This window comes from Lissotriton vulgaris, chromosome 3_1, assembly GCF_964263255.1.
Source record: "Lissotriton vulgaris chromosome 3_1, aLisVul1.2, whole genome shotgun sequence".
Classification (NCBI taxonomy): Eukaryota; Metazoa; Chordata; class Amphibia; order Caudata; family Salamandridae; genus Lissotriton; species Lissotriton vulgaris.
The window spans coordinates 1,807,182,693-1,807,208,787 of NC_141689.1; the positions used below are offsets into that span (position 1 = coordinate 1,807,182,693).

Below are 26,095 nucleotides of genomic sequence, written 5' to 3' on the forward strand. Positions count from 1 at the left end.
ACCACTAACCTACGTCTCATTCATCGTCAGGTACAAGATATCCTGCCACCCAAACCAGAGGGCCCTGGTCACACCATCCAGCCAGGCGACTGGGTCTGCATCCGCAATTTCCAGAGAACAAAGAACTTTGAGCCGAGGTGGAAGCCGCCCCAGCAAGTGTTGCTGGCTACCAGGTCTGCAGTGAAGGTGGCAGGAAGAAAAAACTGGGTTCATAGAGTGCACTGCAAGAAAGTGCCTCTACCACTACCATACGACTGGTGGGTCAAGGAAGGCCTGGGAGACGACAAATGGGAGAAAGTCCCGCGCTTTGTACCCTTCAGTGCCGCCAACATTGCCTGGGCTTCATCTGAACGACGACATCCTGCAATCTGCCGTTTCTTCGCATCTGGGGTTGGACCTGGGCGTTGTTTGTTTCCTGATCAAACAACGCCCAGGTCCACCCGGTACAACCTCCGACCCAGAAAAAAGGACTGAAGAGACAAAGGTCTCTGCCCTCTGCTTGACATGGTCCGACAATTCGCTGCAAGGCTGTGCTACACCGGCGCATTTATTTTTTTTTTTTTAATGGAGCCGGTACAGCAGACCAGAACGTGCCAATAGGACCGCCGGAATCACTGATTGGTGAAGCAACCATCAATCACAGGCAGCAACTAGGGATGACCATGTAAAGCAGACGAACAAAATGAACACTGAAAGCTTAAAGAGCAAAGAAATTAAGAAAAAAAAGAGTACATAAAGAAAATATGTGGCCGGTACTCGATCTGTCTAATCGTACTAATGACTATTTCACTGGGACTGGCCTGCCTCGGATGGGTAATACATGCTGCCCTTGCAGCACCTGAGCCTCCTACCTCTACAGAATCGCCTTATCAACATGTGTCATTACCCACCCATGAGAAGAACAGAAGGACAGGTTTCTTTAACAACACTTTCATTCAAATGTTACACCAGCACCAGATTGCGGTGAACACAACAAACTGTTGGGTATGTGGGTTGCTGCCCCATACTGCAAGCACCGGAATGTCCCGGATTCCTGCTCCTTTCTCTCGAGCTGGTTCGGCCTACGGCTGGTACACTGTGTTCTTTGATGCATTCTATTCAGGTGACACATCCACACGATCCCTGGCAAAGATCAGCAGCAGACAAGCATTCCACATCAAGGCTGCGGAGTGGCCAAACATGGATAAAGATTGAGCAGAAAAGAATGAATATGAGAACAATCATGGGTCTTTTTATCCATGTATTGTGCAAATGGGCGTGGCTAGTACTCTAAGTATGTGTGCACTGCTGATTTAAGCAGCAGTCTCCGTAGAATTGTCTTTGTACCATTATGGGACCCTGTCCTTAGCTCGAGCTAATAAATAACTTACTTCCCTTCACGGCTGGTCGTCCTGGTCTCTTTGGTAATGTATGATTTAAGCAAGAAGAACCCGTAGATTCTAGGTGTACCCTGCACTGCTGGCTTTGACTCTCCTAGAGGGGGAGGGGTATCCAAAAAGCCGAATCTACAATTGTTAGACCTAATGTTATCCAATGAGAGGCAGGGGGCCTTCGGTTGGGGCTGCTGACTAGCAGACCTGGCGGCTGTGGGAGCTGGGCTCCTGGTCACTTGCTCAGGGCAAATGGGGAAGTAGGATAGGACAAAGGTTGCACTCCCAGGGGCACTCGGGTGGCTGGGTGCAGAGTGCTTTTGAGCCGTCGGGCGCTCAATGTTATTCAATGAGGATCTGAAAAGGGAACAAAGGCTGCAGGCTCGGGGACGGTGGATCTTCTTGAACGACCAACACTTCGAAGGGTAAGTTGGGATCTTGGAGGATAGGTAGACACCCAGGAGCTGGGCACAGGGGGCCGTGGGGCGCCGGGGTGTCTTATGAGGTTGGGAAATCTTACCCCCTGCTGGTCACAGTCAGAGGGGTCCTTTGTCCTGAGGCTGCAGGCGTCGTTGGAGTCGGCGAAGAGGGTCCTTGGGCACTGGATTCCAGGTCAGAATCGCCGGGGGGACGTCCTCAGGGTCTTGATTCACTCCAGCACAGGCCAGATTTGGCTGGTGCAGTGTGTGCAGGGTTCGCAGTTCCGGGCTGTTGCCAGGGCTGGTTACTTGCTTTGAGCAGTACCTCTGCTCGTGGGAGACCCAGGTAGTCAGAGTCACAAGGCAGTCTGGTCCCCTGGGTTTTTTGAGGTTGCTAACCACAGGAGACGCCGGGGTTTAGCAGGAGCAGGTTTGAGGGTCGACAGGCCGGTAGGGCTGGGGCCAAGTCAGTTGGTGTCTTCCTCTTTTTAGCAGCTGCACGGCAGGTCTTAGTGTTCCTTGTTCTTCTTTCTTTTTTCGGAATCTGGATCTGTGGAAAAAGGTTCAGGGTGCCCCTAAATACTAAATTTAGGGGCGTTACAGATAGGGCAAGGGCAGGGACTAACGGGTCCCTGTCCTGGGGTGGGTACACCCCCTAGCCTGCTCCTCTCCTGTGGGAGGGGGGCAGGAGCCTAGCTATGATTGGGCAGGGCTCCCCATCTTCAAGATGGCCAGAGCCCGGGGTCGTGCTTCACCTAGACTACCCCACCTGAGGGGTGGGGTTGGCACAGGCTGGCACCCCCCCCCTTCCTGACATATCTTTTCCCGCCAGTATTCCCACGTGAGTGGGGGTCAGGACTTGTGGGGGCCAGTTGCTGGGTACAGCAAATGGTCTGGAGAAGCTCACAGAGGCGGCAGGCCTTTGAAGCTTCCCCCTGCCCATCCTGGGGGAGGAGACCTAGCACCTCGCCCAGGATGTGCATTGTTGCAGGCCCAGGAGAGCGGGGGGCTCTCCACCCAAGGTCCAGCAACAGGTCTGCTGTGTGGCAGCCTAGGCAGCCTCTCAGTCCAGATGTGGATTGTGGTTAGGTTTCAAGGGGCATCTCTAAGATGCCCTCTGTGGTGCATTTTTCATTAAATCCCACACTGGCATCAGTGTGGATTTAATGTGCTGAGAAGTTTGATACCAAACTTATCAGTCTTCAGTGTAGCCATTATGGTGTTGTGGAGTTCGTAATGTCGACCTCCCAGCACCATATACTCTTAATGGCATCACTGCACTTACAGTGCCCAGGAATGGCCCTGGGTACTGTAGGGGCACAGGGCTCATGCACCTGTGCCCACACCACTGGCATTGGGCACCCAGCTAGAGGGGGGACTGATGTATGCCAGGGCAGTGGGTTTGTGGGCATGGCGAACCGGGATGTGTCGACTTTGTTTAGTTCTGAACTTAGACACTCAGCCTGCAAAGGCAGTGTGTGGGTGCCAGGGTACAGGGCCCCTAAGGGTGGCACAATAAGTGGTCTTCTCTGGTCACCATTCCCTGGGTACCATTTTCTAGGGGCTGACAGGTGGCCAGAGATGCCAATCGGGTTTAAGTTTTAACACAGTTTTAGGTAAGGAACACAGGCCCTGGGTACCTGATTGGCAGGAACCCAGGGCGCAACAAGGAAAAAGTGCATCAGGTATCAGGCAAAAAGTGTGGGGGGGGGGGGTGGGGGTGGAGGGGGTGGTACTGCAACAGAAACTCACTTTCTTATATGTGTGGAAAGAGATTTTTTTCAGCTAAATTTGAGTTTTGCAGGGGATTCTGGGTAAGAAAACATTGGGGATCCACTCAAGCCATATCTTCCTAGAATCCCCCGGGTGTCTAGTTTTCAAAAATGAATAGGTTTGCTAGGTTTCCCTTGGTGCCAGCAGAGCAAGAGTTCCCAAACTACAGGTAGGCACTTTGCAAAAAAAGGGTAATTTTTCGCTGTGAAAATGTGGTGTGTCCACCTTGCGTTTTGGGCTGTTTCCTGTTGTGGGCACTAGGCCTATCCACACAAGTGAGGTACCATTTTTCTCGGAAGACTTTGGGAAACGCGAAGTTGGTGGAATTTTGTGGATCCACGCAGATTCCAGAACTTTCCAGCACAGAAATGCGAGGAAAATGTGTTTGATTGACAATTGTTTGTTTGCAAGGGATTTTGGGTAACAGAACCTGGTGAGAGCCCGTCAAGTCACCCCATCCTGGATTCCCCTGGATGTCTAGATTTCACAAATGTATAGGTTTGCTAGATTTCCTTAGGTGCAGGCAGAGCTAGGGTTAAAAAACTACAGCTAGGCACTTTGCAAAAAAAGGGTCCCTTTCAACTGTGGTGTGTCCACCTTGCGTTTTGGGCACAAGGCCTACCCACACAAGTGAGGTACCATTTTTATCGGGAGACTTAGGGTAACGCAGAATTGTAGAACAACTGTTATTACCTATTGACTTTCGATGCATTTCTGCCTTCTAAATGAAAGACAATGTGTAAAACAAAGAAATCATCATTTTGAAAAATGACCTATAATTCTCATGCTAGTATGGGTACTCTCAATTTCGGAAATGTGGAAACATCTACTATTTCTAAACTCTATATATTGTTCCCATTTCAGAAATACATAGGTGTCTTTCATACCAATTTTTCCATGTATACATTTTCCAAAAATAATTGCTATATACCAGGTACATAATTAAAAACCATTGCAAGACGCTGCTCAGTTATTGGCTTTGGGTTCGTCGGGTTCTTTGATGAACCTACAAGTCCTATATATCCCCACAACTAGAAAGGTCCAGCGAATGTAACGGTATATTGCTTTCAAACAGCGGTCATAATTAAAAGAAGTTACACGTGAAAAAGTTGACACAAATGGCTGTTTTTTTCAACTAATTTTCAATGTTTCCTATATTTAACTGTTAGTTTCTATGAAGAAACCTTGAAGGATCTACTCAAATTACCCCTTGCTGAATTTAGAATTTTGTCTACTTTTCTAAAATGAATAGCTTTCCAGGATCCATTATTGCTAGCATGCCCATTTCTACAGTTAACTGGAAGGAGGAAGAAAGCACAAAAAAATAGCAAAAATAGGCTATGCCAAAACTGTGTAAAAGAGGTCTGTTTTCTGAAAAAAGTCTGCTTGTCCCTGAAAGCTGGGAAAATGGAGATTTCAGCACCACAAACCCTTTTGTGATACCATTTGCAGGGGGAAAAAACCAGACGCTTTCTTCTGGAGCCTTTTTTTCCGATTTTTCCAACAAAAAAAATGTTACTGTATTTTGGCTAATTTCTGGGTCCCCTCCAAGGGAATATACAAACCCTAGGTACCCTTAGAATCCCCATGATGGAAAAAAGGACGCAACTTTGGCGTGGATACCTTATGTAGTCAATAAGTTACATGGGCCTAAGAGCAAACTACCCCAAACAGCTCAAATAAAAGTCTTAGCACGGGGTGGGGGAGGCCTAGCAGCGAAGGGGTTAACCCTAACCACATCACATCTTTTAAGGACAGCTATTTTGTAGGATTTTTAAGTTCCATAGGAAATGCACCTACTCACTGTAAAATATGGAAAAATAAACTAGGACCATGATGGACTATGTTGTTTTTAAAGTTGGAATCAGCAATACCCTGTTTACATATGCCCAACTCCAAATGGAGGGGAGGGGATTTCAGGTTAATCTATCAATTTTTTCTAAATTCTCCCTAACCCACGTCTCCAATGTCTAAGCACTACAAAATACAAGTTACTGGTACTCAAATCATACTCAAAGCAGAGGTACAGAAATAATTAGTTAAATGGCTACATTTTGCTTACCTTCATTGAATTTAGCTTGTTTATTCGGGGTCTGTAGTTGTTTGGATCTCTTCTAAAGGTGATTTCAAGCTGCGACAAAAATTTATTCATTCCAGCCAATAGGGTTTGTGGACTAGGAGTGAAATAATCGTAGGTTAGATTCCTTGCAAACATGTTAGGTACAATGCAAGCCGCTATCATAAAACAGAAAATGATTCCAGGAGTTCATTTCAGGATGAACACCGATTATGAATAGTCAAACTAAAGACTCATATTCAAATTTAAATATGTAAAAACGATTACATTTGGATTTTTTGGGGGACAAAATTAAATATTTTATTTCCATTGAGAAGCAGACCACAAAACTCCATAGTTATTTTCATACACTAACTGCGACGGGTCTAGCAACATTTTCAGTGAAGCACAAGAGGTATACTTTAAACTCAGGAACTGGCATTAAAAGAACAGATGCACACCTCTGATGACATCTTACATAACGACCAAGGTAATAAAGCTATACAAGCACTGGCAAAGTCAATAGGTCTCATCTACGCAAGAGCTATTGGTTGTGCCAAAATGTTTTAGCCATGTTGTACACCAGCTGTGCAGCTGTTCCGCATGGTTAAAGGTTAGTGGAGTAATGGAGAGTGGCGTGGAGTGTTGTAAAGTGTTGTGGAGCAGTGTCGAGAGTCATGGAGTGGTTGTAAAGTTGAGTGGAGTGTCATGGAGTGGCATAGTGTTGTGGAGGGAGTAGTGCGTCGTAGTTCTGAGTGGTATTAAGTGTCGTAGTGGAGTATGTTGTGGATAGGAATAGTGTGTTGTGGAGTGGAATAGAGCAGAAGGAGTAGTTTCATACCTGTAACTCCAGTTCACTAGTAGGGGTATCTCTGGTTGCAACCCATAACCTTTGGTATGTAAAAAAGGATCAAACTTTTCCCTTAGCCCAGTGTTCTTCAATCTATGGGGCGCGCCACCCTGGGGGGGCGCAACACCTTCCCAGGGGGGGCGCGCACTCCACTTCAATCCGACCTTTGTTCCCTGTGCCCTCCGTGCAAGTCTTCTTGTATGTGGAAGGGGGAGGGAGGGGAGATCAATGGGGCAGGAGGTGCTGTTCTTTTTTCCTGTTAATGCTCCCAGGAGGGGGTTAATTCGCAGAGCTGACAGCTTCAGCTGCATTGGGAGGCAAGGAGTCTCCTCTGCTAAAACCAAAAGCAAACAAACAGACACTCTTTCGGTTTTAGCAGAGGAGACCCCTGGCCTCCCACTGCACCTGAAGCTGTTAGCTCTGTGAATTAAGCTCCCGATCATCTCGAGTTTCGTCATTAATTATCCCAGGACCACAGAGACGGAAGACGAAGCAATGTAATGAAACTGACCTGGCAGTATTTTCGGTTTCCTCCTCGGATTGTTTCAGTAAAATGAAAAGAGGCCAATCCGTGAATCCAGAGGAAGAAGAGGGAAGACACGGTTTTGTTTGGCCTCCTTTCATTTTACAGAACAATAAGAGCAGGAAACCGAAAATACAGCCAGGTCAGGTACGGACCCCCATCCAGCCCTACTGGCTGTGTTGACACATACTGAGACCCGCAAAGGTAGAACTCGCCTGAAGCACAGGGTAGGTCTGCTGTTAACACTCCTCTTTTAACTGGTGGGTATTGTGTGTCATAAGCAGGAGGGGAATCGAAATGGAGAGTTAGCCATTAGGCCCCAGGCCTCGAGTCAAGGGTAGACGCGGTAACCGACAGCTGTCTGCACAGTTTAATCCTATAGACAAGCATCCCCATGCACACTCTGCAGCCCTAATCCTATAGACAAGCATCCCCATGCACACTGCAGCCCTAATCCTATAGGCAAGCATCCCCATGCACACTGCAGCCCTAATCCTATAGGCAAGCATCCCCATGCACACTCTGCAGCCCTTTGCAAACATTCAGCACTATTAATATTACGTTTCTGACTGCTGCCATGTGATGTTGGTGCCCTGAACGGATGTCTCATTGGTATCTGTATCTTAAGTTTCCATTTCAGTGATCTAGAGCAGTTCGAAGATGTTTCAGTGCTTTTATTTTGCTCACAAGAAAGAGTCACTCATAGTTGTTGAATGTCACTCATAATTACACTGAAATTAGGGAAATGTCACACATAGAAATCTAAAACCTTGGCAGCTATGGCTCTTCCTAGAACGGAGACAAAGTTTCCAGGGAAGTTTAAGGCACGGGCAAAGTGGGCTCTGGCGCAGGGACCCAGCCTTTCAAAGGGGGTGGGAGTTGGGGGTGGGGGAAGGGGTCTTTGAAAGAGCCAGCTCTATTCTGCAGTCTTGCCCTCATGACCTTGAATGATTTTAAAACACAATGTTGTAAATAGCGTTTTTCAATCATTCATTTTTAATGTGTAAAAGTCTATTGCAGACATTTTGCAGACAAAATGTGTTTATGCGTCACGTGACATCCATATAAATAGTTTATTTTAGATCAATACATGACCTCACATATGAGAAATAGAAGGGCGTGACAGATTATTTACAGTAATATTAGTGCACTGCTGTTGTATTACATACTGAAAACACACATCACTATACCTGAATATCCGATGTACACACATTTAGTATTTGACCAAAGAAGGCATGAACGAGCTGAGACCAGATCATAAAATCAAAGCTGGTCCGAACTGGGGCCCCAAAAATACATTTGGCCCACAGGACCGAAAATCCTTAAAACGTCCCTGAAAGTTTCTTTTAAAATTCACAGGCAGGCGCGCAAAATGCCAGCCAGCCATGTGTTGTTTAAACAGCTTGCAAATTGCTAAATATGGTTATAAATAAGATGTATTCATTTGTAATGTTAACAAGCTCTCGGTCCCCCCCTTCTTTTTGTTGATTCATTTGGAATGTGACTTTTCCATCTTTGTTCCCTTTTATTATCAGTCATGGATCATTCATGCAGCTCTAGAAAACAATTAAAAGTTCTTTCTATTTATATTTGCTGTTCAAAGTATGCACAAACAAGTGCTGAAAATACAGCTTTAGGTGACTGCTTATTTTTATACCATCTGTGACATCAAAATAATTAGCTGGCAACCGTAATCGTACCATAATCGCAACATCTAAAAAAAATCAGCTGGGGGGCTCAACCTACAAAAGTTTGAAGACCTCTGCCTGAGCCAATCAGTGTCACTCACCCTCTAAAACCCTTCTGAGAGAACCTTCTGCCCCTCAGATTTTCGGGCACTTGTGCTATAATACCTTTTGTGCCAAATCCGAGATGAGCCTCTCAGGGAAGGAGGGTGTGCGTATGTGAATCTATGAAAGCTTCCAATACTGGATAACTACAGTTACAGGTAAGTAACTTGTTTTCTTACTCCAGTATTGGAGCTTTCATAGATTCACATACCTGAATCAGAATAGCGAGCAGTAAATTATAGCACATTTTGTTTTATCACCTGCTTCTCACAAAGAAGCAACACATGATACTTGTACATAGTAGTAACTGCACCAAAATACACATACATATCGCCCATAAATGACATATCCAATATCATACAACAATAAAATGTGCTTTTCTTACCAACCAAAGGAAGGAGGGATGAGAAAGGAGGCTCACCGTTATTGGAAAAGGTTCCTCAGCACCTGCTACATCGCTTCTTGCATGTGCATCCAGGCAGTAATGCCTGGTGAAGGTATGCATACTCCTCCAGGTAGCTGCTCTTCAGATGTCCTGAATAGGGACGCCTGAAAATAGAGCAGTGTAAGTGGATACCGCTCTAGTGGAATGTCCACGAATAACATGCTGGTAATGGCTTCCCGCCGCCTGATGACAGAATTGAATGGCATTTGAGATCCATCATGCAATTCCCCTTTTTGATAACGGGAAACTTTTCCTGGGGGCACTAAAAGCCACAAACAATTGTGTAGATTTTCTGAAAGGTCTTGTCCTTTGCAAATATAATTTCAGGCAACGCTGGACATCCAGAGTGTGGAGAGTCCTCTCCTCCGCCGTAGATGGTTGAAGAAAGAATCTTTTTCAGGATTAATGGCTTCAGTTAAGTGGAAATCCGTTGGTACTTTTGGAATAAACTTGGGATTCGTTCTGAGCACCAATCTGTCGTCCATGAATTGCAGAAAAGGTTCTTGCGTCGTAAGGGCTTGTATTTCTCCCACCCTTCTGGCTGACGTTAGAGCTATTAATAGAGCCACCTTCCAGGATATGAATTTTAGATCAGTTTTGTGAATTGGCTCAAATTGTAGTTTCATCAGTTGTGATAAGACAATGTTCAGTTGCCATAGAGGCGGTGGAGGCCTAATGGGTGGATAAACTCGAAACAACCCCTTCATGAATTGTTTCACAATTCTTTCCGACCACAGAGATGGACCTACTGAGCTTCTCCTGTATCTAGAGATCGCCGCCAAATGCACTTTAATTGAGGCATGGGCTAATCCAGATTGTCAGCTTTAGTAAATATGGGATGATTTGAAGCGCCTCTGCTCGCAGGAGGATGCAATGCATTCCCCTGACACCAGAAGCAGAAACGTTTCCATTTCATCCTGTACGTCCTATTAGTGCTTTCAGCTCTTGCCAGGATTTCTCTGCATTCTGCCGGAATGTTTAAGCTATGAAATTCTCTGTAGTCCAGAGCCAGGTCTCTAATTGCAGTGATGTCGGTCTGGATGCCGCACTTGTCCCTTCTTCATGGTCAATAGTGCTGGTATTGGCTGTAGACGTATTGGCTCGGTCTCTGACAAAAGGAGCAGCTCTGTGAACCAATGCTGCCTGGGCCACCAAGAGGCTATTAGTATCATCCTGCACAGTACCTTTTTCATCTTCGTGAGCACTCGTGGCAGGAGGGGAATCGGCAGAAAGGCGTAGGCAAAGATGCCTGACCATGCCATGGAAAACGCATTGCAAAGAACTGGCATTTCTTGTTCTGGACTGTGGCAAACAGATCCCCCCACTTGGCAAATATGGTCCCCAGCGATCCCTTATCCAGCTCTCTCTTGACAGGTTGTTTTATGCCTGCTGAGGGTGTCCGCTGTCGTGTTTTGGTCTCCTGGAAGATGTATGGCCGTCAGAGTCACTCTGTGATCTATCGCCCATTTCCAAATTGTTTGAGCTTTCTTTGACAGAGAGAGAGAGAGAGAGAGATCTTGTGCCCCCCTGTTTGTTTATGTAGTGCATTGCAGTTGTATTGTCCGTTCGCACTAGCACTGATCTCCTTTCTATTCTTTGCAGGAAGGCCAACAATGCCAATCCTATTGTCCTTAATTCCAATAGGTTTATGTGAAGGTGTTGTTCTTGTTTGTTCCATCGTCTGCTGACTTGTAACTCCTGTAGGACTGCTGCCATCCTTCAAGAGAAGCGTCAGTGGTAACTACTAACGGAGCTGGTTGGGCCAGGAAGGAGAGACCCACCGAGATATTGTTCCTGCGAGTCCACCACTTTACCGCCTGCAACATTGGTTGCGTGACTTTGATTTTGTCCTCGAAGAATCCCTTTCCTTGGCACCACTGAAGGTCTAACTCCTCTTGTAACGACCGCATTCTCAAACGACATAGGGGAATGAGTGGAATGCATGAAGACATTGTCCCCAGAAGCAATTTGTATTTTCGGACTTAGAGACTTTCTTCTGCTGAATTCTTTGGCTAGAGATACTAGTCCCAATTGCCTCTCTATGGATGGGAATGCCTTGTTTTGAGATGTATCTAGGATCGCACCTAGAAACTTGATCGTTCTGGATGGCTGCAGAGATGATTTTTCCACATTTAAGGTCAGGCCCAGATTTGCAAACAACTCCATGCAAGCCGAGGTCGAAGCGTGATCGGCCTCCTGCGATGGTGTCTTTACCAACCAGTTGTCCAGGTATGGGAATATTTGATGTTTTTGTCTTCTTAGATAGGCTGCCACGGGCGCCAGACATTTTGTAAATATTCTCGGTGCAGCCGAATGGCAGCACTTTGAATTGGTAATGGTCTTTGGACACTGTAAAACGAAGGAACTTTCTGTGGGACGGATGGATGGAGATATGAAAATATGCATCCTGTAAATCTAGGGAGGTCATCTGATCTCCTGGGTTTAAGAGCAATAGAATATCTTGGAGGGTCACCATTCTGAATGACTGTTTCTTGAGATGGGAATTTAGGGACCGTAGGTCCAAGATTGGAGAGTATCCTTTCTGATCAAGAAGAATCTGGAATTGTTAGACCAGTCAGCCTTTTGAGGGTCCCTTCTAATTATTTATTTATTTTGTCCTCTTTTTGCCCCTCAATCTTTTTACTTTTTTTATGTCCACTGAATTTTTCAAGTGTTGACTTTGGGGTTAGGTGCTCCTTGACCCCATGGTCCCTCACAGATCCAGAAATCCCTCCTTTTCTGAGGGAAAGCCTAGACACAAAATGGTGGTCAGCAACTGCCATAACTGCTACACTAGACAAGGGGCCCATAGGATAGAATAGGGGTGATCTAGAACCTTCTAGCTGGTTCCAGAAGCTGGGGGCCTGCCTATATAAAGGCCAGAGGGAGGTCAGCCATTTTGTGATGACCAGAGAGTTGAGGAGTGAGGCAGTGGCTTGGGGAGGTGGGCGCGCTAGAAGTGGTTAGTTCCTGTTACAAGTGGACAATCACTGCTTGAGGACGTTGCCCCCTTTGCCTTTGACCGAGCCCTGTTATTGGTCTATGGACTTTGATCGCCAAAGCTCTTAAAGAGATTCCTGGAAGAAGCGGCATTGGATTGCTTTCCCCCTTCTCCTCTTCAAGACAATACCTGCTGTCTGTAACTGGCCCTCTACAATTTCCCCCCTTACCGGCACTTAGAAGCGCATCTGGAGGTGTCCCTCTTGGCGCTGGGTGAACCCGGAAGAGAGTGAAGTGTCTGAGGAGGTGGGGCGATACGGCGCAGGCTTGCTGTGGTGCTCCTTCAGCCAGAGGAAGAGGAGCGGAGTGCCTTTCCCAGCCCTGAAAGACCCTGGCTGGGTGAGAAGTGTCTGCGGGGGTGGCGCGATACTGCGCAGGTCTGCTGCGAGAGATCCGGGTGAGGAGAGAAGCGTCGGAGGAGGTGGCGCGATTCCACGCAGGCCTGTTCTGAAGATCTGCCTGCTTGAAGGAAGAAGGGCGGAGCGTCAACGGAGAAGTGTCCGCTGGCGCACAGACCCGAAGAGGAGTTACCGATCATCTGAGGGAAGAAGAGGGGCGGCAACAAGCTGAGCCACTGCTCTCTCGCGCCTGCCCAGTGGCGCGAAGTCGGAAGGTCAGAGGAGCAGTCTGGCGGAACCCGCACCGCCGTAAGCTCAGTGAGGCCTCCCCCTCAGTGCCGGCTTGGGCTCTGCTTGGCCTGGCCCACGAGGGAGGCGCTGCTAGTCGAAGACGACTGTTGGCGAGTGCCGGTTAGCGGCAACAGGGCGGCGCTCGGCTGGCCTCAAGTAAGGTGGAAACTGGGGGCTGTTGTGGGGCCGGGGGTTGTTGAAACCAGGTCCCAGGAGGGAGATCTTTCTTTACCCCAGCGAATAAAATTGGTTGTACCGGTCTGAAGAGACTGGGAAGTCGGAGTCTAAGAAGTCACCAGGACTAGTGAGGAGGAGAAATAAGTAAAGTAAAGGAGAGTGACTGAACTCTCTTCATGCTGAACAAGACGGGGATTGTTGTTTAACCTTTTCCTTTCAGGGGTGGTTGGGGAAGGAAACTACGGCATGTCTTCTGGCAAACCTCTGAAATAATCTGATTAAGCTGAATGTAATATGTAAACCTTCAGTTGAAGCCTTGTGGTTACTCACCTGTGCCTTGAAAAGCGTGAAGCTCTGTTTACCAATGTACCAGACCAGTTAGGAGGCCGGGGTGTCCCCAGAGAGTCCAGTAATGATATTCTGTGAAATGATTGCTGGGGAATTAACTCATGTAAAAGTGCAAATGGAAAAGTATTTGATTTGAGCAATGACCAAGTTGCCAGACAGGAACAATAAGAGAAAATAATATTTTTATAAACAGCTCATATTTTCCTAAAAAGAAATGTTGTAGCGTCATTTTTGAATGGATGGAAACTGAGTTACTGAGTGGGTGAGACGCAAACTCAACACATGTACCTTTTTGAGTTAAGCCTTCCTACTTAGTGCCAAGCTACCCTATGTGACTTGGAGACCCCAGGTCTAACAGGAATAAAATCCTCGTCCTTTTTGGGAGTTCGGCACCGGTTCTATTGCTCCCTTCCAGAGCATGGCCAGATTCTCCTGACGCATCTGAGACAGTTGTTTTACTTTTTGATATGTAGGTGGCGTGGGGGCGGGGGGGGAGTGGAGGAATTCCAGAGTATGTCTGAATTTTATTATGTGGAGGACCCATTTGTCCGATGTTATTTTCTGCCACTGCTGTAAATAATAAGTTACTCTTCCACCAAGGGGACATTTGACAGGGTAGGAGGAACGTGTAGGTTGTCATTGTCTTTTATTGTTATCCTTCAAAGAATGACCTCCTTGACCTCTGGGTGTGGACTTAGAGTAGCCCCTAGAATGCTTTTGGTCATATTGCTGCTGGTAGGGCTCTGAAGTGGAAGAATGGGATGTGTATATTCCTTGCTGGTAGCCACCTCTATACGAAGGTTGTCCTCTTCCACGGGCGCCTCGAAAGGGCACCTTTCTGTACTGTAACGTACCCGAGGCTTTCGCCGTATCCGTATCCTCAATACTTTTAAGGGTCTCATCCACTAGACGTCCAAACAGATCTTCCCCATCAAAAGGTAGGTCCAAAATCTTATTTTGGACCTCCGGTCTAAAGGCGGTGGCCCTCAGCCAACCCTGGCGCCTTTAATCTGCTGCTCCTCCTAGGGAACGAAAGGCTATGGTAGCTATGTCCATAGCACACTCAATAACTTCAGCTGAAGTTCTCTCCCCTTCCTGCAGAACTTTCTTCGCCTCCTGCTTGCGGTCTTCTGGAAGGAGGTCGACATATGGAGCTATATCGCACCACTGCTGTCTGTCATATCTGCCCAGGATGGCAAGGGCATTAACTGCTCTGACCAGGAGAGCTGACATCGCGGAGAATAGTTTACCTGTTTTATTTATTTATTTTGGAATTTTGTAAAGCGCATGGTTACGTGCTCCGGCGTGTCCCCGCGCTGAGAGAGAGCCTGAGAGAGGGATAGGAAGTTACAGCAGTGCTAGGCAGAAAAGGTGGGTTTTGAGGGCTTTACGAAATTTGGTCTCAGAGGGTTCGAGGCGCAATTCAGCTGGGAGCAGGTTCCAATGCTTGGCTGCAAGGAGCCTGAAAGATCTGCCCCCCACCCGAGCTTTACGGATTCTGGGGACAACAGCCAGACCCATGCCAGAGGATCTAAGCATCCGCTCTGGTCTATAGGGGGTGATGAGGCTGTTCAAATGGCCGGGTGCTCTACCTCCAAAGATGCGATGGCACATGCATAAAGCTTTGAAGGTAATCCTTTCACGGATCGTAAGCCAGTGAAGGGACCTCAAGGCGGCTTTAGAGGGTGCTCTCCTAGGAAGCCTCAGCACCAGCCGGGCTGTGGCGTTTTGCAGTACTTGGAGACGGTTGAGACTTTTAGCCGTAAAACCCAGATATAATAGGTTGGCATAATCAAGTCTCGATGTAGCCAGGGCATGCACAAGAGTTTGTCTAGCACCGACCGGCAATAGGTCAAGGACCTTTCGTAGGCTCCTAAGTATCCCGAAACACATACCAACCACCCGATTTACCTGGGGAGCGAAAGACAGATTAGAGTCGAATAGAGCCCCAAGATTTTTCGCCTGTTGATCCGGCACGGGGGTTGAGCCTAGACAATCAGACCACCATGCTGAGGACCACACAGACGCGCCCCCCCCCCCCCCACCCCCCCCACCCCCACCCATCACGAGCACTTCCGTTTTGGACCCATTCAACTTCATGGAGTTGTTAGACATCCAGGAGGCAAGCTCCTGCATGTACGCACTGAAGTTGAGCGCCGCGGTATCGGGTGCCCGTGACAGAGAGATGACCAGCGGTGTGTCGTCAGCGTCCGATACCTTTTGGATACCATACCTTTCTACAATGGTGGCAACAGGGGAGGCGTAAAGGTTAAACAGGGTGGGGCTGAGGGCAGAGCCCTGGGGAACCCCTTGATCGAGATTGAACACACAGGAGTAGTGTTCTCCCTGTCTGACCTGAAAGCCCCTCTCAGTCAGGAAGGACTGCATCCAACTGAGTGCCACCCCATTTACTCCGCCATTGTTAAGACACTGTAGCAAGGTGGAGTGTGCTACAGTGTCGAATGCGGCACTTAGGTCGAGTAAGATGAGAGCCATGGTATGCCCCTCATCTACTCCTTGCCTAATGGTCTCGGTTGCCAGAAGCATCGCAGGCTCCGTTGAGTGACGTGCGCGAAATCCAAACTGAGTCGGATGGAGAAGGTTGGCTTCTTCCACAAGTCTTAAGTTGGAGATTGGCCACCTTCTCTGCCACTTTGGCCATGTAGGGAAGAAGGGAAATAGGCCGAAGATTGTCTAGCCTATCCCAACTGAGATTAGATTTTTTTTGGACCAGGAGCCCAATCGCTTGCTTCCACTTTTTGGGTACGGTGCCGGTTTTAAAAGAAAGATCCAGAATATCTCTGATGTAGGGCTCCAGAGCTTCCATACTCCCACCAAGGAGTTTCGATGAGGCCGGATCACGGGGGGAACCTGACTTAATCGAGCGGCAGATTTGCTGAAGCTCATTAGATGGTGGAGCGACAAAATTTGCCTAGCCTATTTACGCCCTCATCTAATGATGAGTTTTCACTGAACTCTATTGCCTTCTCCTTCCCCCCTGTGAAGGCGGAATAGATAGTGGCAACTGTGTCAAAGAAGTAGGTGGCAATGCGGTTACAGGATTCCACTGAAACCAAGGAGGGATCAACAGATGAGCTGCATAAAGAAATTTCTTTATAGATTTTAAAAAGCTCCTTAGTGGAGTTATGAGCTTCTCCAATCCTACCTGAGAAATAGTTAGTTTTGGCGCGCCTAATTAGATTGTGGTATTCCCTGCGTTTGCCTATATATCTCAATTTAGCTTGGTCGAGGTAGGCCATCCTCCATTGCCTTTCTAATTGCTTACATTCAGTTTTGGCTAGGTGAAGTTCAGCATTAAACCAAGGGGCAGATTTGAGAGGTCTACTCCCGGGTTTCTTATAGCACAGAGGGGCTATGCTATCTAAGGCGTTGGTAATGCGCTCATCAAGTCTATCGGATGCTGTAGCAACATCCTCCCCTCCTGGGCTGCCACCGTTGGTGAGGGCGGAATAAAACCCAGATTTAGAGAACGCAGTCCATTTGCGACTCAGATATTTAGTGTTGGAAAACTTTTGGGCATTGCTGGCAGGAATGGTTATTGTAAAGGGTACTAAAAAGTGGTCAGACCAGGGGAGAGGTACTGGAGCCTGGGCTTCTACACCTGCCCAATTGGCAAAGATGGGATCCAGCAAATGACCTTTAAGATGGGTAGGGGCTTTTGATACAATCGATTATTGGAGGGATTGAAGTTGCTGGTAGAAATCAGTAATACCTTTGTCTGTTAGATTGTCCAGATGGATGTTAAGATCACCCAAGAGCAGAAACTTATCCCTAGGGAGGGCTGTCTCCGTAATGCCTTCAGTCAGGCTGGAGATAAACTGGGTGGAGGGGCCAGGTGGACGATATATCAGTAAGCCATTCACAGTGTTCCCCGTGTTAACCTTAATGGAGAAAGCTCCTATCTCGCTGTCAGTGAGGTTCTATTTGACAGCTCAATGGCTGTTTAGATATTATCCCTATCCCCCCACCTCTACCTAGCGGTCTGTTCAGATTAACCAGAGTATAACCAGCAGGAAGAGAGGCGACTATGTCTGGCTCTGAATTGGAATCAAGCCACGTCTCCGTAAGAAATAGTAGATCGAGTTTCATGTCAGAGAGCAGATCAAATATCAAGACAATGTTTCCTCATGGATCTGGTGTTAAGTAGCCCACACGTAAGCTTAGTATGTTCAGTCCTGGCAGGAGGTTTAGTTTGCCAGTTATACTGACACACCTTACAGCTGATGGTATCTTCCACGTTCAGGCTGTGGAGACAGGCTTTGGCATACTCAGGACATAGGTCATGGAGTTTTTGGGCGCTCCAACATGTCAGAGTCTCATTTTGGCCAGGGGTTGTGGCCCCTGGTCCCGTGCGGTCGCGGACGGGCGCAGACGGGCTTGCCTTAGGCGCGCCTTAACGTGCGTGGTCTAAACGCCGTCCCTCTCTATACGGAGGTGCGGATGGATTTTTTTTACTTTTGTTGCGCTGCCTGCAAAATCTGGTTTAGGATGGCCCAATAAACACACTGGAGGGTCCGCAGGCGCCTTATATTTCTTGTCCAGCCTTGCTCGTATCAGTGTAACTGTCGCTGGAGTCGTCATTACTTGTAACCCTTCCTTCCATACGTGGTCAATGATTGGTATGGACCCGATTGACTTTTGATAGGGCTCTTTAAAGTCATAAAGAAAACACTGAGTGGTTTTCATTGGTAGCTGAAATCTCTTTGCAGCTCTCTCCATTAAGTTGTGGAATCCACCAATATCCACTGGTGGAGAATCCGCTGGTACTTGGGTGGGTGATGGTGGAGAGGTAATTCGATAGTCATTCTATTCTCTGTGGGCTCCGTTAGCTCCCCTTCTTCGTGGTCATCATCATCTGTTGTCACAGGAACCTGCTGCTGTTGGACCTGAGATGTCTGCGGAGAAGAGTCTAGTAGGCTTTCCCTACTGCGGACTGGAGTGGCAGGGATAGAACGAGGACGTGAAGGTGGAACATCCTGAGGTACCCCTGATGGAGGAAACCTCTTCTAATAATCCGCCAACATGAATTGCAAATCCATCATCATTGACGATGGCATTGTGACCATCTGCTCCTGAGGTTCTTGTTGGTAGCGATGGTGTGAGAGGCCGTGGTATTCCTCATAACCCTCTTCATCGTCATCTTCTTGACATTTTATGTGGAGTTCCGATGGACTTGTGGCATACCCGAAGGGTCCATCAACCTCATCCTCATCCGGCTCTTCCTCCTCCACAAAGGTGCGACGGGACCAGAGGAGTAATCTTGCTCGGGGAAGTCACTGCTGGAGTGATTTTCTTCTTCTGCTTTTCTGGAGTTTGTCTCGATGAGCCAGTCGACGAGATAGTCGCCGATACTACCGTCGATGAAGCTGTTGTCGACAGTGCTGAAGAACCACTCCCCACCGTCGACATAGTAAGTCGTCGACATTCCCGTCAACGATCCAGTTACCGTCGTCGACGATCCAGTCGTCGACATTACCGTCGTCATCACCACCGTCGTCGTCGATGTTACTGGCGTCGACATTCCCGTTGATGCAGACTCAGTAGAGGCTCTTTTGGATTCTTTTTCTCTCAAAGTGTGTCCTTTGCTCTCTTTTGGTTTTGGTTGAGGAGATTTTGAAGGACTATACCCTGAAGACCTTTGAGTGGTCTTTTTAGGGCCTTCTCAGGATGGTCCCCTGAGGACTGAGCCTGAGGAGATCTTGATCTTTTTTTAGATCTCCTTGACGAAGAGGATTCCTGGTCACTATAACTAGAAACCACCGCCTTTCTGGCCTTGATCTTCTGAAGCCAAATCAAAAGACGTCCCTCACGATCTCCAAGGGTCTTGCTAGAGAAAGTGCGACATACCTTGCAATCCTTTGTTTGGTGGTCCGGATAAAGGCAGTAAATGCAGTCTTCATGTGGGTCATCAGTGTAGTCTCTTTTTAGAGCAGGTGGCACAGGCTCTAAAAATACCCTTTTTCTCCTTTCCAGACATTCTCAAGGATGGAGATGAGAAATAGATTATAAAATTCTCAAATCCACAACAAATAGAATGAAAATTAAACTTCTACAAAGTTGGAAATCCAGAGTTTGAGCAGAGCTCAAAGGAGACTCCCTAGCACAACGTGCCGGTAGAAAATCTGAGGGGCAGAAGGTTCTCTCAGGAGTGTTCTAGAGCTGAGTGACTCGGATTGGCTATGGGAAAAGTTTGGTCCTTTTTTACATAACAAAGTTATGGGTTGCAAAAGGGAACGGGTCTAAGGCCTTTTTTCAGTTTGCTATACTGCTAACTATTGCTTTTTTATATACCGGAGACTCACCGTCTCGACAACGGGGAAATTATTCAGGTATGTGAATCTATGAAAGCTCCAATACTGGAGTAAACTGAGTTTGTCTCTTTTTCGTTGTAATTACGACAGTGCGCCTTGTGCACAATCCTCATTACAAGGAAAACTAAAACTATGCCTTGGGAGGAGAAGAGCTTCCCAAACCTCCCAAGCCAAAAAAAAAATGTAAAATCCCTCTGCTGTTTACAGCAGAGGGATTTTTCTTACAATTGTGCTCATGATGGAATGGTTCCGTCATGAGCACACTTGTGCTCATGACGGAACCATTCAGCCATGAGCACAGAATGAGTTAACACACAGCAAAAGCTCCAAGATAAAAACAATATTTAATGGCATCTTTACTGCCAATTCCCTTTCAGAATGAACAGAACACCTGTTCTTTGCCAGTTGGAGCTCTCTCACCAGAATTGTAGGCCTTAAAAAATAGCTTGCCCTGATAAAATCTGATTCAGCATAGAGAGTGGGTGGGTAGATTTTTCAAGGCATGCCCTGGAACTCTTTTCTTCCCCCACCTTCACAGAGGCGCCCTCAAGAGGTGCACCTAATGTGCACCACCTTCTATATGGCACAAAATCAGTGCACCTCCTGAAAACGTATGAAAACAAGTTACTTACCTGTAACTTCAGTTATCCAGTATTGGTATCTTTCATAGATTCACATGCCCAAATCATTCCCCGTCGCGGGAGTCCCACAGTATATAAAAAAGCAGTGCCAAAAGTAAATTACAGTAGTAGGCCCTATGAGAAGGCCTGAGGCCTTAATTGTAGTAGCCAATCTACCTCATTATGCTAAAAAGACCAAAGTCTTTCTACCAACCAATCAGCTCACAGCACCCTCTAGAACCCTCTCTGCAGAGCCAGTTCCCCTGAGAGTTTCGTTAGCACAAGTGGGAATGAGTATCCCAAACTTAGAGAACTGACTCTCCGGGGAGGAGGGTGGGTGCATGGGAATTTATGAAAGATAAGAATACTGGATAACTGTAGTTACAGGTAAGTAAACTTGTTTTCTTATCCAGTATTGGGGTATCTTTCATAGATTCACATGCCTGAATCCGAATAGCAAGCAGTAAGCCAGGCAAAAGTCGGTTGCGGATAGTGGGAGACTTATTGTGGTGCACCCCCATAAACTTATGTTTGACAACCAACAATTGCAAAGTAAATGGTCTACTAATAAAAGCATGTCTAGATTCAAAATAGCAGTCATCTAGTATTCCACAGGAAAGGAACATTAGCGTAACATAAACAAGCAATCTGTGAAACATGTCCTTTTATATCAACAAAAATACTAAATAGTATACACACATCTTAAAATGAACCAAACAGTGTTACCTGAGTAGGTTCTTATGGAAACAGGTGACGTAAAACCGCATGGTCAACTGCCGCATCCTCTTGATTTTCTGATTGCAGGCAGTAATGTCTTGTAAACGTGTGGACATTCTTCCATGTCGCAGCACGGCAAATGTTCTCTAGCGTCACTCCTGCAAACAATGCTGTTGATGCTGCTACAGCTCGTATAGAGTGAGACCTTACAGTTCTTTGTAGTGGTCGGTTAGCTTTAACATGGCAGAAATTGATCGCAGAGACTATCCATAAGCCACGAATAGCTGATCTGACTTTCTGAAGTTTTGTTCTTTGAAGATAAAACTAAACATCGTTTAATGTCTAAAGAATGTAGTGTTCTTTCCGCCGGGGTTGTAGGATTTGGAAAGAAAACCCACAACTTCACTGGTTCATTCAGTTGGAACTGAGAAGGCACTTTGGGTATGAAAGTTGGATTTGTTCGGAGAGTGACATACTCTTGAGAGAAATGTAAGAAAGGTTCTTTGACAGTGAAAGCCTGAATTTCTCCTATTCTCCTAGCAGAAGTTAGGGCTAAAAGCAGGGCGACCTTCCATGTCAAGAATTTGAGGTCAGCTTTGTGGATCGGTTCGAACGGGTGCTTCATCAGCTGTGAGAGGACCGTGTTGAGTTCCCATTCCGCTGGTGCAGGTTTAATTGGAGGATAAGTACGAAAAAGACCCCTCATGAATTGTTTTATCAGTGACGAAGATCATAGTGATGGAGTGCCAGCCACTTTCCTGAACCTGGATAAAACCGCTAAACGGACTTTTATGGACGAGAATGAAAGACCAGAACGAGCGAAATGTAAAAGATAGGGCAGAATTTTCTCCGTTTGAACTTCGATAGGGTGTAAAGCGTTTGAAGTACATGAGAAACAGAAACGCTTCCATTTGAAACGATAGGTCTTCAACGTGCTCTGGGCTCGTGCTTTCTTCAAGATATCCCGGCAGTCTTGAGGAATTTGTAGGTGTTGAAATTCTAAGAAGTTAGGAGCCTCGCGTGCAATTTCAGAGATTGAGGGTCTGGGTGAAGAATCTGACCCCGTTGCGGGACAGTAGTGTTGGAGCCGGTTGAAGTTTGATTGGAGGCTCCGGCGACAGCAACATGAGCTCCTGAAACCAATATTGACAAGGCCATCTGGGAGCAATTAGGAGATGGCAGCTCTCCAATTTCATTTTGCGCAACACTCGTGGAATCAGAGGGATCGGAGGAAAGGCGTAAGCACAGATCCCTGACCATCGCATGGACAGGGCATTCCCTCTTAACCCCTGTTGAGGGTATCTGCTGGCGTAGTACCGGCATTTCTTTTTCTGGTTGGTCGCAAATAAATCCAACATTGGTTTGCCCCAAGCCTGAAACACCTTGTTTAACTGCGTGTTGACCAGCTCCCACTCTTGGCAATCCGACAAGGATCTGCTCAGCTTGTCTGCCAGGGTATTGTGCAGACCTTTGACATGTTCCGGCTTGAGAGTTATATCGTGCAGCGTTAGCCATTCTCATAACTCTTGAGCCTCTTTTGATGTTGACCTTGTCCCTCCATGCTTGTTTACGTAAAATATACTGGTGGTATTGTCCGTTCGGACCATGACCGAAGACCCCGCGATTCTGGGGAGGAACGCTTGTAGAGATAGGAAGATGGCTCTCAACTCTAGACTGTTGATGTGGCATTTCTTGTGTTTGAGACCATTTGCCTTGGACCTGCAAGTCTTAGAGATGGCCTCCCCAGCCCTCCATGGACACATCAGTCGTCAGGACGAAGTCTGGAGGAGTTTATAAGAACGTGAGTCCTTGTTTTAGATTGTGAAGTTGTGTCCACCATTGCAGTGCATCCACTATACGTGGGGTGACTTCGATAATGTCCTCGAATGAGCCAGTCGCTTGCTTCCATTGAAGATGTAGCTCCTCCTGTAGAGGCCGCATTTTGAGACGTGCCAACGGAATGAGATTTATGGCTGAGGCTTATGATAGCGCCATTCCAGTCGGGAATGGCGGCCCCCGACGCACACTATGTAGAAAAAATTCCTTTGAACTTGTAATTTTCTTTCGAAATAAAGTTTTATTTGTAACGTTGAATGTTGTAATCATTAGTCTTTCACATATTTCATGAATCAAATTTATAATTGGCCCAATGCATTTCGGGCAATGCTGCCCTTCTTCAGGGGCATTGATGTTCTTCAAGTACAGTGTTCTTCAACTGGTGAACACTGTACTTGAAGAACATCAATGCCCCTGAAGAAGGGCAGCATTGCCCGAAATGCATTGGGCCAATTATAAATTTGATTCATGAAATATGTGAAAGACTAATGATTACAACATTCAACGATACAAATAAAACTTTATTTCGAAAGAAAATTACAAGTTCAAAGGAATTTTTTCTACATAGTGTGCGTCGGGGGCCGCCATTCCCGACTGGAATGGCGCTATCATAAGCTTCTATTCCACCTCCAAGACTCAGAAGGAGGTACCCAGGCAGCACCTAATCACTTGCGCGTATCTCTTCACCTTCAATTTAACAAATCTTTGTGTGCAAGAAGGTTCAGTTCTCATTTCATTTATGGCTGAGGAACACATTCCCAGAAGTGAAGCAAAGAGGTGAACAGAAAGTGACTCTTTTGGAAAGCTTTATGGCCAACGCCTGTAGTCGGAACTGCCTTTCTCGAGACAAGAATGCTTTTGCATTGTATCGTGTCCAGATAAGCTCCTAGGAAAAGTAGGATTCTTTTTGGAACCAATTAAGACTTCTTTTCGTTGACAGTGAGACCTAGAGATTGTGGCACACTTATGTCGCTCTGCACCCTGCATTTTTGATGGACCTTTGACTAGCCAGTCGTCCAAGTACGGGAAGACCTGGATCCCTGATGAGCGTAGTGCTGCCGCTACTGGGGCCAGGCACTTTGTAAACATCCTTGGCACCGACTTGAGGCCAAATGGGAGAACTTTGAACTGATAATGGCCGCCAGCCACAGTGAAACGGAGATACTTCCGATGTTTGGGGTGGATTGGGATGTGGAAGTATGTGTCTTCCATGTCCAAGGAAGCCATAAAATCTCCCTCGTTGAGGCAATTTAGAATTTCCGAAAGTCAACATGCGGAAGCCCTGCTCCTTGAGATATTTGTTGAGCTTGCACAGGTCTAGAATCGGTCGCCATTCCCCTGAATTCTTTTTTATGAGGAAAAAACGGGAATAGAAGCCTGTGTGCCTCTGATGTACTGGAACCTTTTCTATAGCGTTCTTGAGGAGCATTGAATGAACTTCCTTGAACAATAAGTGAAGACGAGGGGGAGGGGGGGACCCCTGGGCGGAGTTATTGGTGGTTTGGTGACAAACTCCAGGGTGTGACCATGTTGTACTAAGTCCAGCACCTACTAGTCGGATGTAATCCCCTGCCACTGTTCTTGAAAAGCAGATATCTTCGCGCCCACAGGGAGGGAAGGAAATAAGATTGGCGCCCGGCTGATCTCACTGTTATCTGAGAGTGTCTCGCCCTTGATTGTTTGTGCGCTTTCGTCCACCTTGGCGAGAGAAACTAGCTGTTCCAGACTGTCGATAAGACGACTGATAACCTTGCCGGTACTGAGGCTGATATTGTCTGCCTTGTTGGTAGCAGTTTCCTCTAGAGGAGTATCCAAGTCCTCTAGCACCTCTAAAAGATCCTCTTTTGTACTGCAATGAACCTAGGGATCTTGCAGAGTCAGTATCCGTCTTGATTGCCTCGTCAATGTGTTTCCCAAATAGAGACTCTCCATCATAAGCCATGTCCAGGATCTTAAGTTGGACTTCGGGCCTAAAGGTGGTAGCCTTTAGCCAGCCCTGTCGTCTGAGAAGTGCAGCTCCTGCCAGCTGTCTAAAGATCGTATTAGCAATATCCAAGGCGCAGTCGATTGTTTCTGCCGCTGCACGTTCCCCCTCCAATAAGATCTTGCGTGCCTCCTGTCTTTTATCCTCTGGGATTAGATTAATGAAACCAGCCATCTAGGAACACATTTGGCGATCATAGCGCCCTATAATCGCTAAAGAATTTGCAGCTCTGATCGAGGCAGCAGCCATGGTGGAAAATTTCTTACCAATAAGGTCCAAACGACAACCCTCCTTATCCGGTGGTGTAGTGATAGGGGTGGATGTTTTTTTTTTATCTTTGCTGCGCGGCCTGTGATATGACCAAATCCGGCCGCGGGTGTCGAATGAGGCATGCAGGACTAGTGACACTTTCCTTCTAGATATAATCTATAATAGGAATGGCTCTTGACACCTTCCTAGTTTCTTCTTTAAAATGATGGAGGAAACATTCTGACTGCTCCACTGTCACCAGCAACTGAAATCTAGATGCAGCTTGCTGCATGAGATTATGAAAAACACTCATGTCTTCAGGTGGTGAGTCTGAAGGTTGTGGAGTTGGTGGAGACGGCATGGGAATAACGTAGTCTTCCCATGGATCCAAAGGTGGATTATTAGGTAATTCACCTTCCTCTACTTCATCCAAAGAAGTGTCCGGGGTCTGCGCAGGTAATGCAGGTTGTGGAGTTCCTGTGACAGAAGACCTGGGCGGTGGAACATCAGGTTGAGGAACTGGAACAGTAGGTTGGGCTGGAGGTACAACCTGTTGAGGTGGAAAACGTTGTTTGTAATCTGCCAGCATAGCCTGTAAATCTTGGATGAGGCCTGGTGGTAAATCGTCGTCTAAATGTTCATCGTCGATCACGGATTAGTCGTAATCGACGGACTCGACGTCGACTGACTCGACGGGACCACCGTTAACGGAGTCAACGTGGCCTTCGTCGACTGGCTCGACGTCGACTGGATCGCCGTCGACGGACTAGTCGTCGATAGGCTCATCGTCGATGGACCTTGCTTCTTCGTCGACGAGACGGTTTTCGACGGTACTGTAGATGACTTAGTCGACGGGGGCTTCTTCGTCGACGGAGGGTTCTTCGTCGACGAGGGTTCTTTTAGCCACAATACAGATTCTTGTAGACAGGATAGGAGAAGTGATGGCTGTAGTGGAGATCATAGCCGTAGATGAAGTA

At 47.0% G+C, this 26,095-nt stretch overlaps 2 protein-coding genes across 4 annotated transcripts in view; one reads left to right on the top strand and one right to left on the bottom strand.

Annotated features, from left to right (window-relative positions):
• ANAPC10 (anaphase promoting complex subunit 10) overlaps positions 1 to 26,095 on the top strand; it is a 497,529-nt gene that overhangs the window by 111,021 nt on the left and 360,413 nt on the right. The window lies entirely within an intron of this gene.
• The window catches only part of ABCE1 (ATP binding cassette subfamily E member 1), a 172,172-nt gene that overhangs the window by 13,265 nt on the left and 132,812 nt on the right, over positions 1 to 26,095 (bottom strand). Inside the window, exon 17 of the mRNA XM_086962241.1 lies at positions 5,625 to 5,736. Coding sequence (XP_086818367.1) covers positions 5,625 to 5,736 — 112 coding nt within the window. The remainder of the gene's footprint in view (positions 1 to 5,624; positions 5,737 to 26,095) is intronic.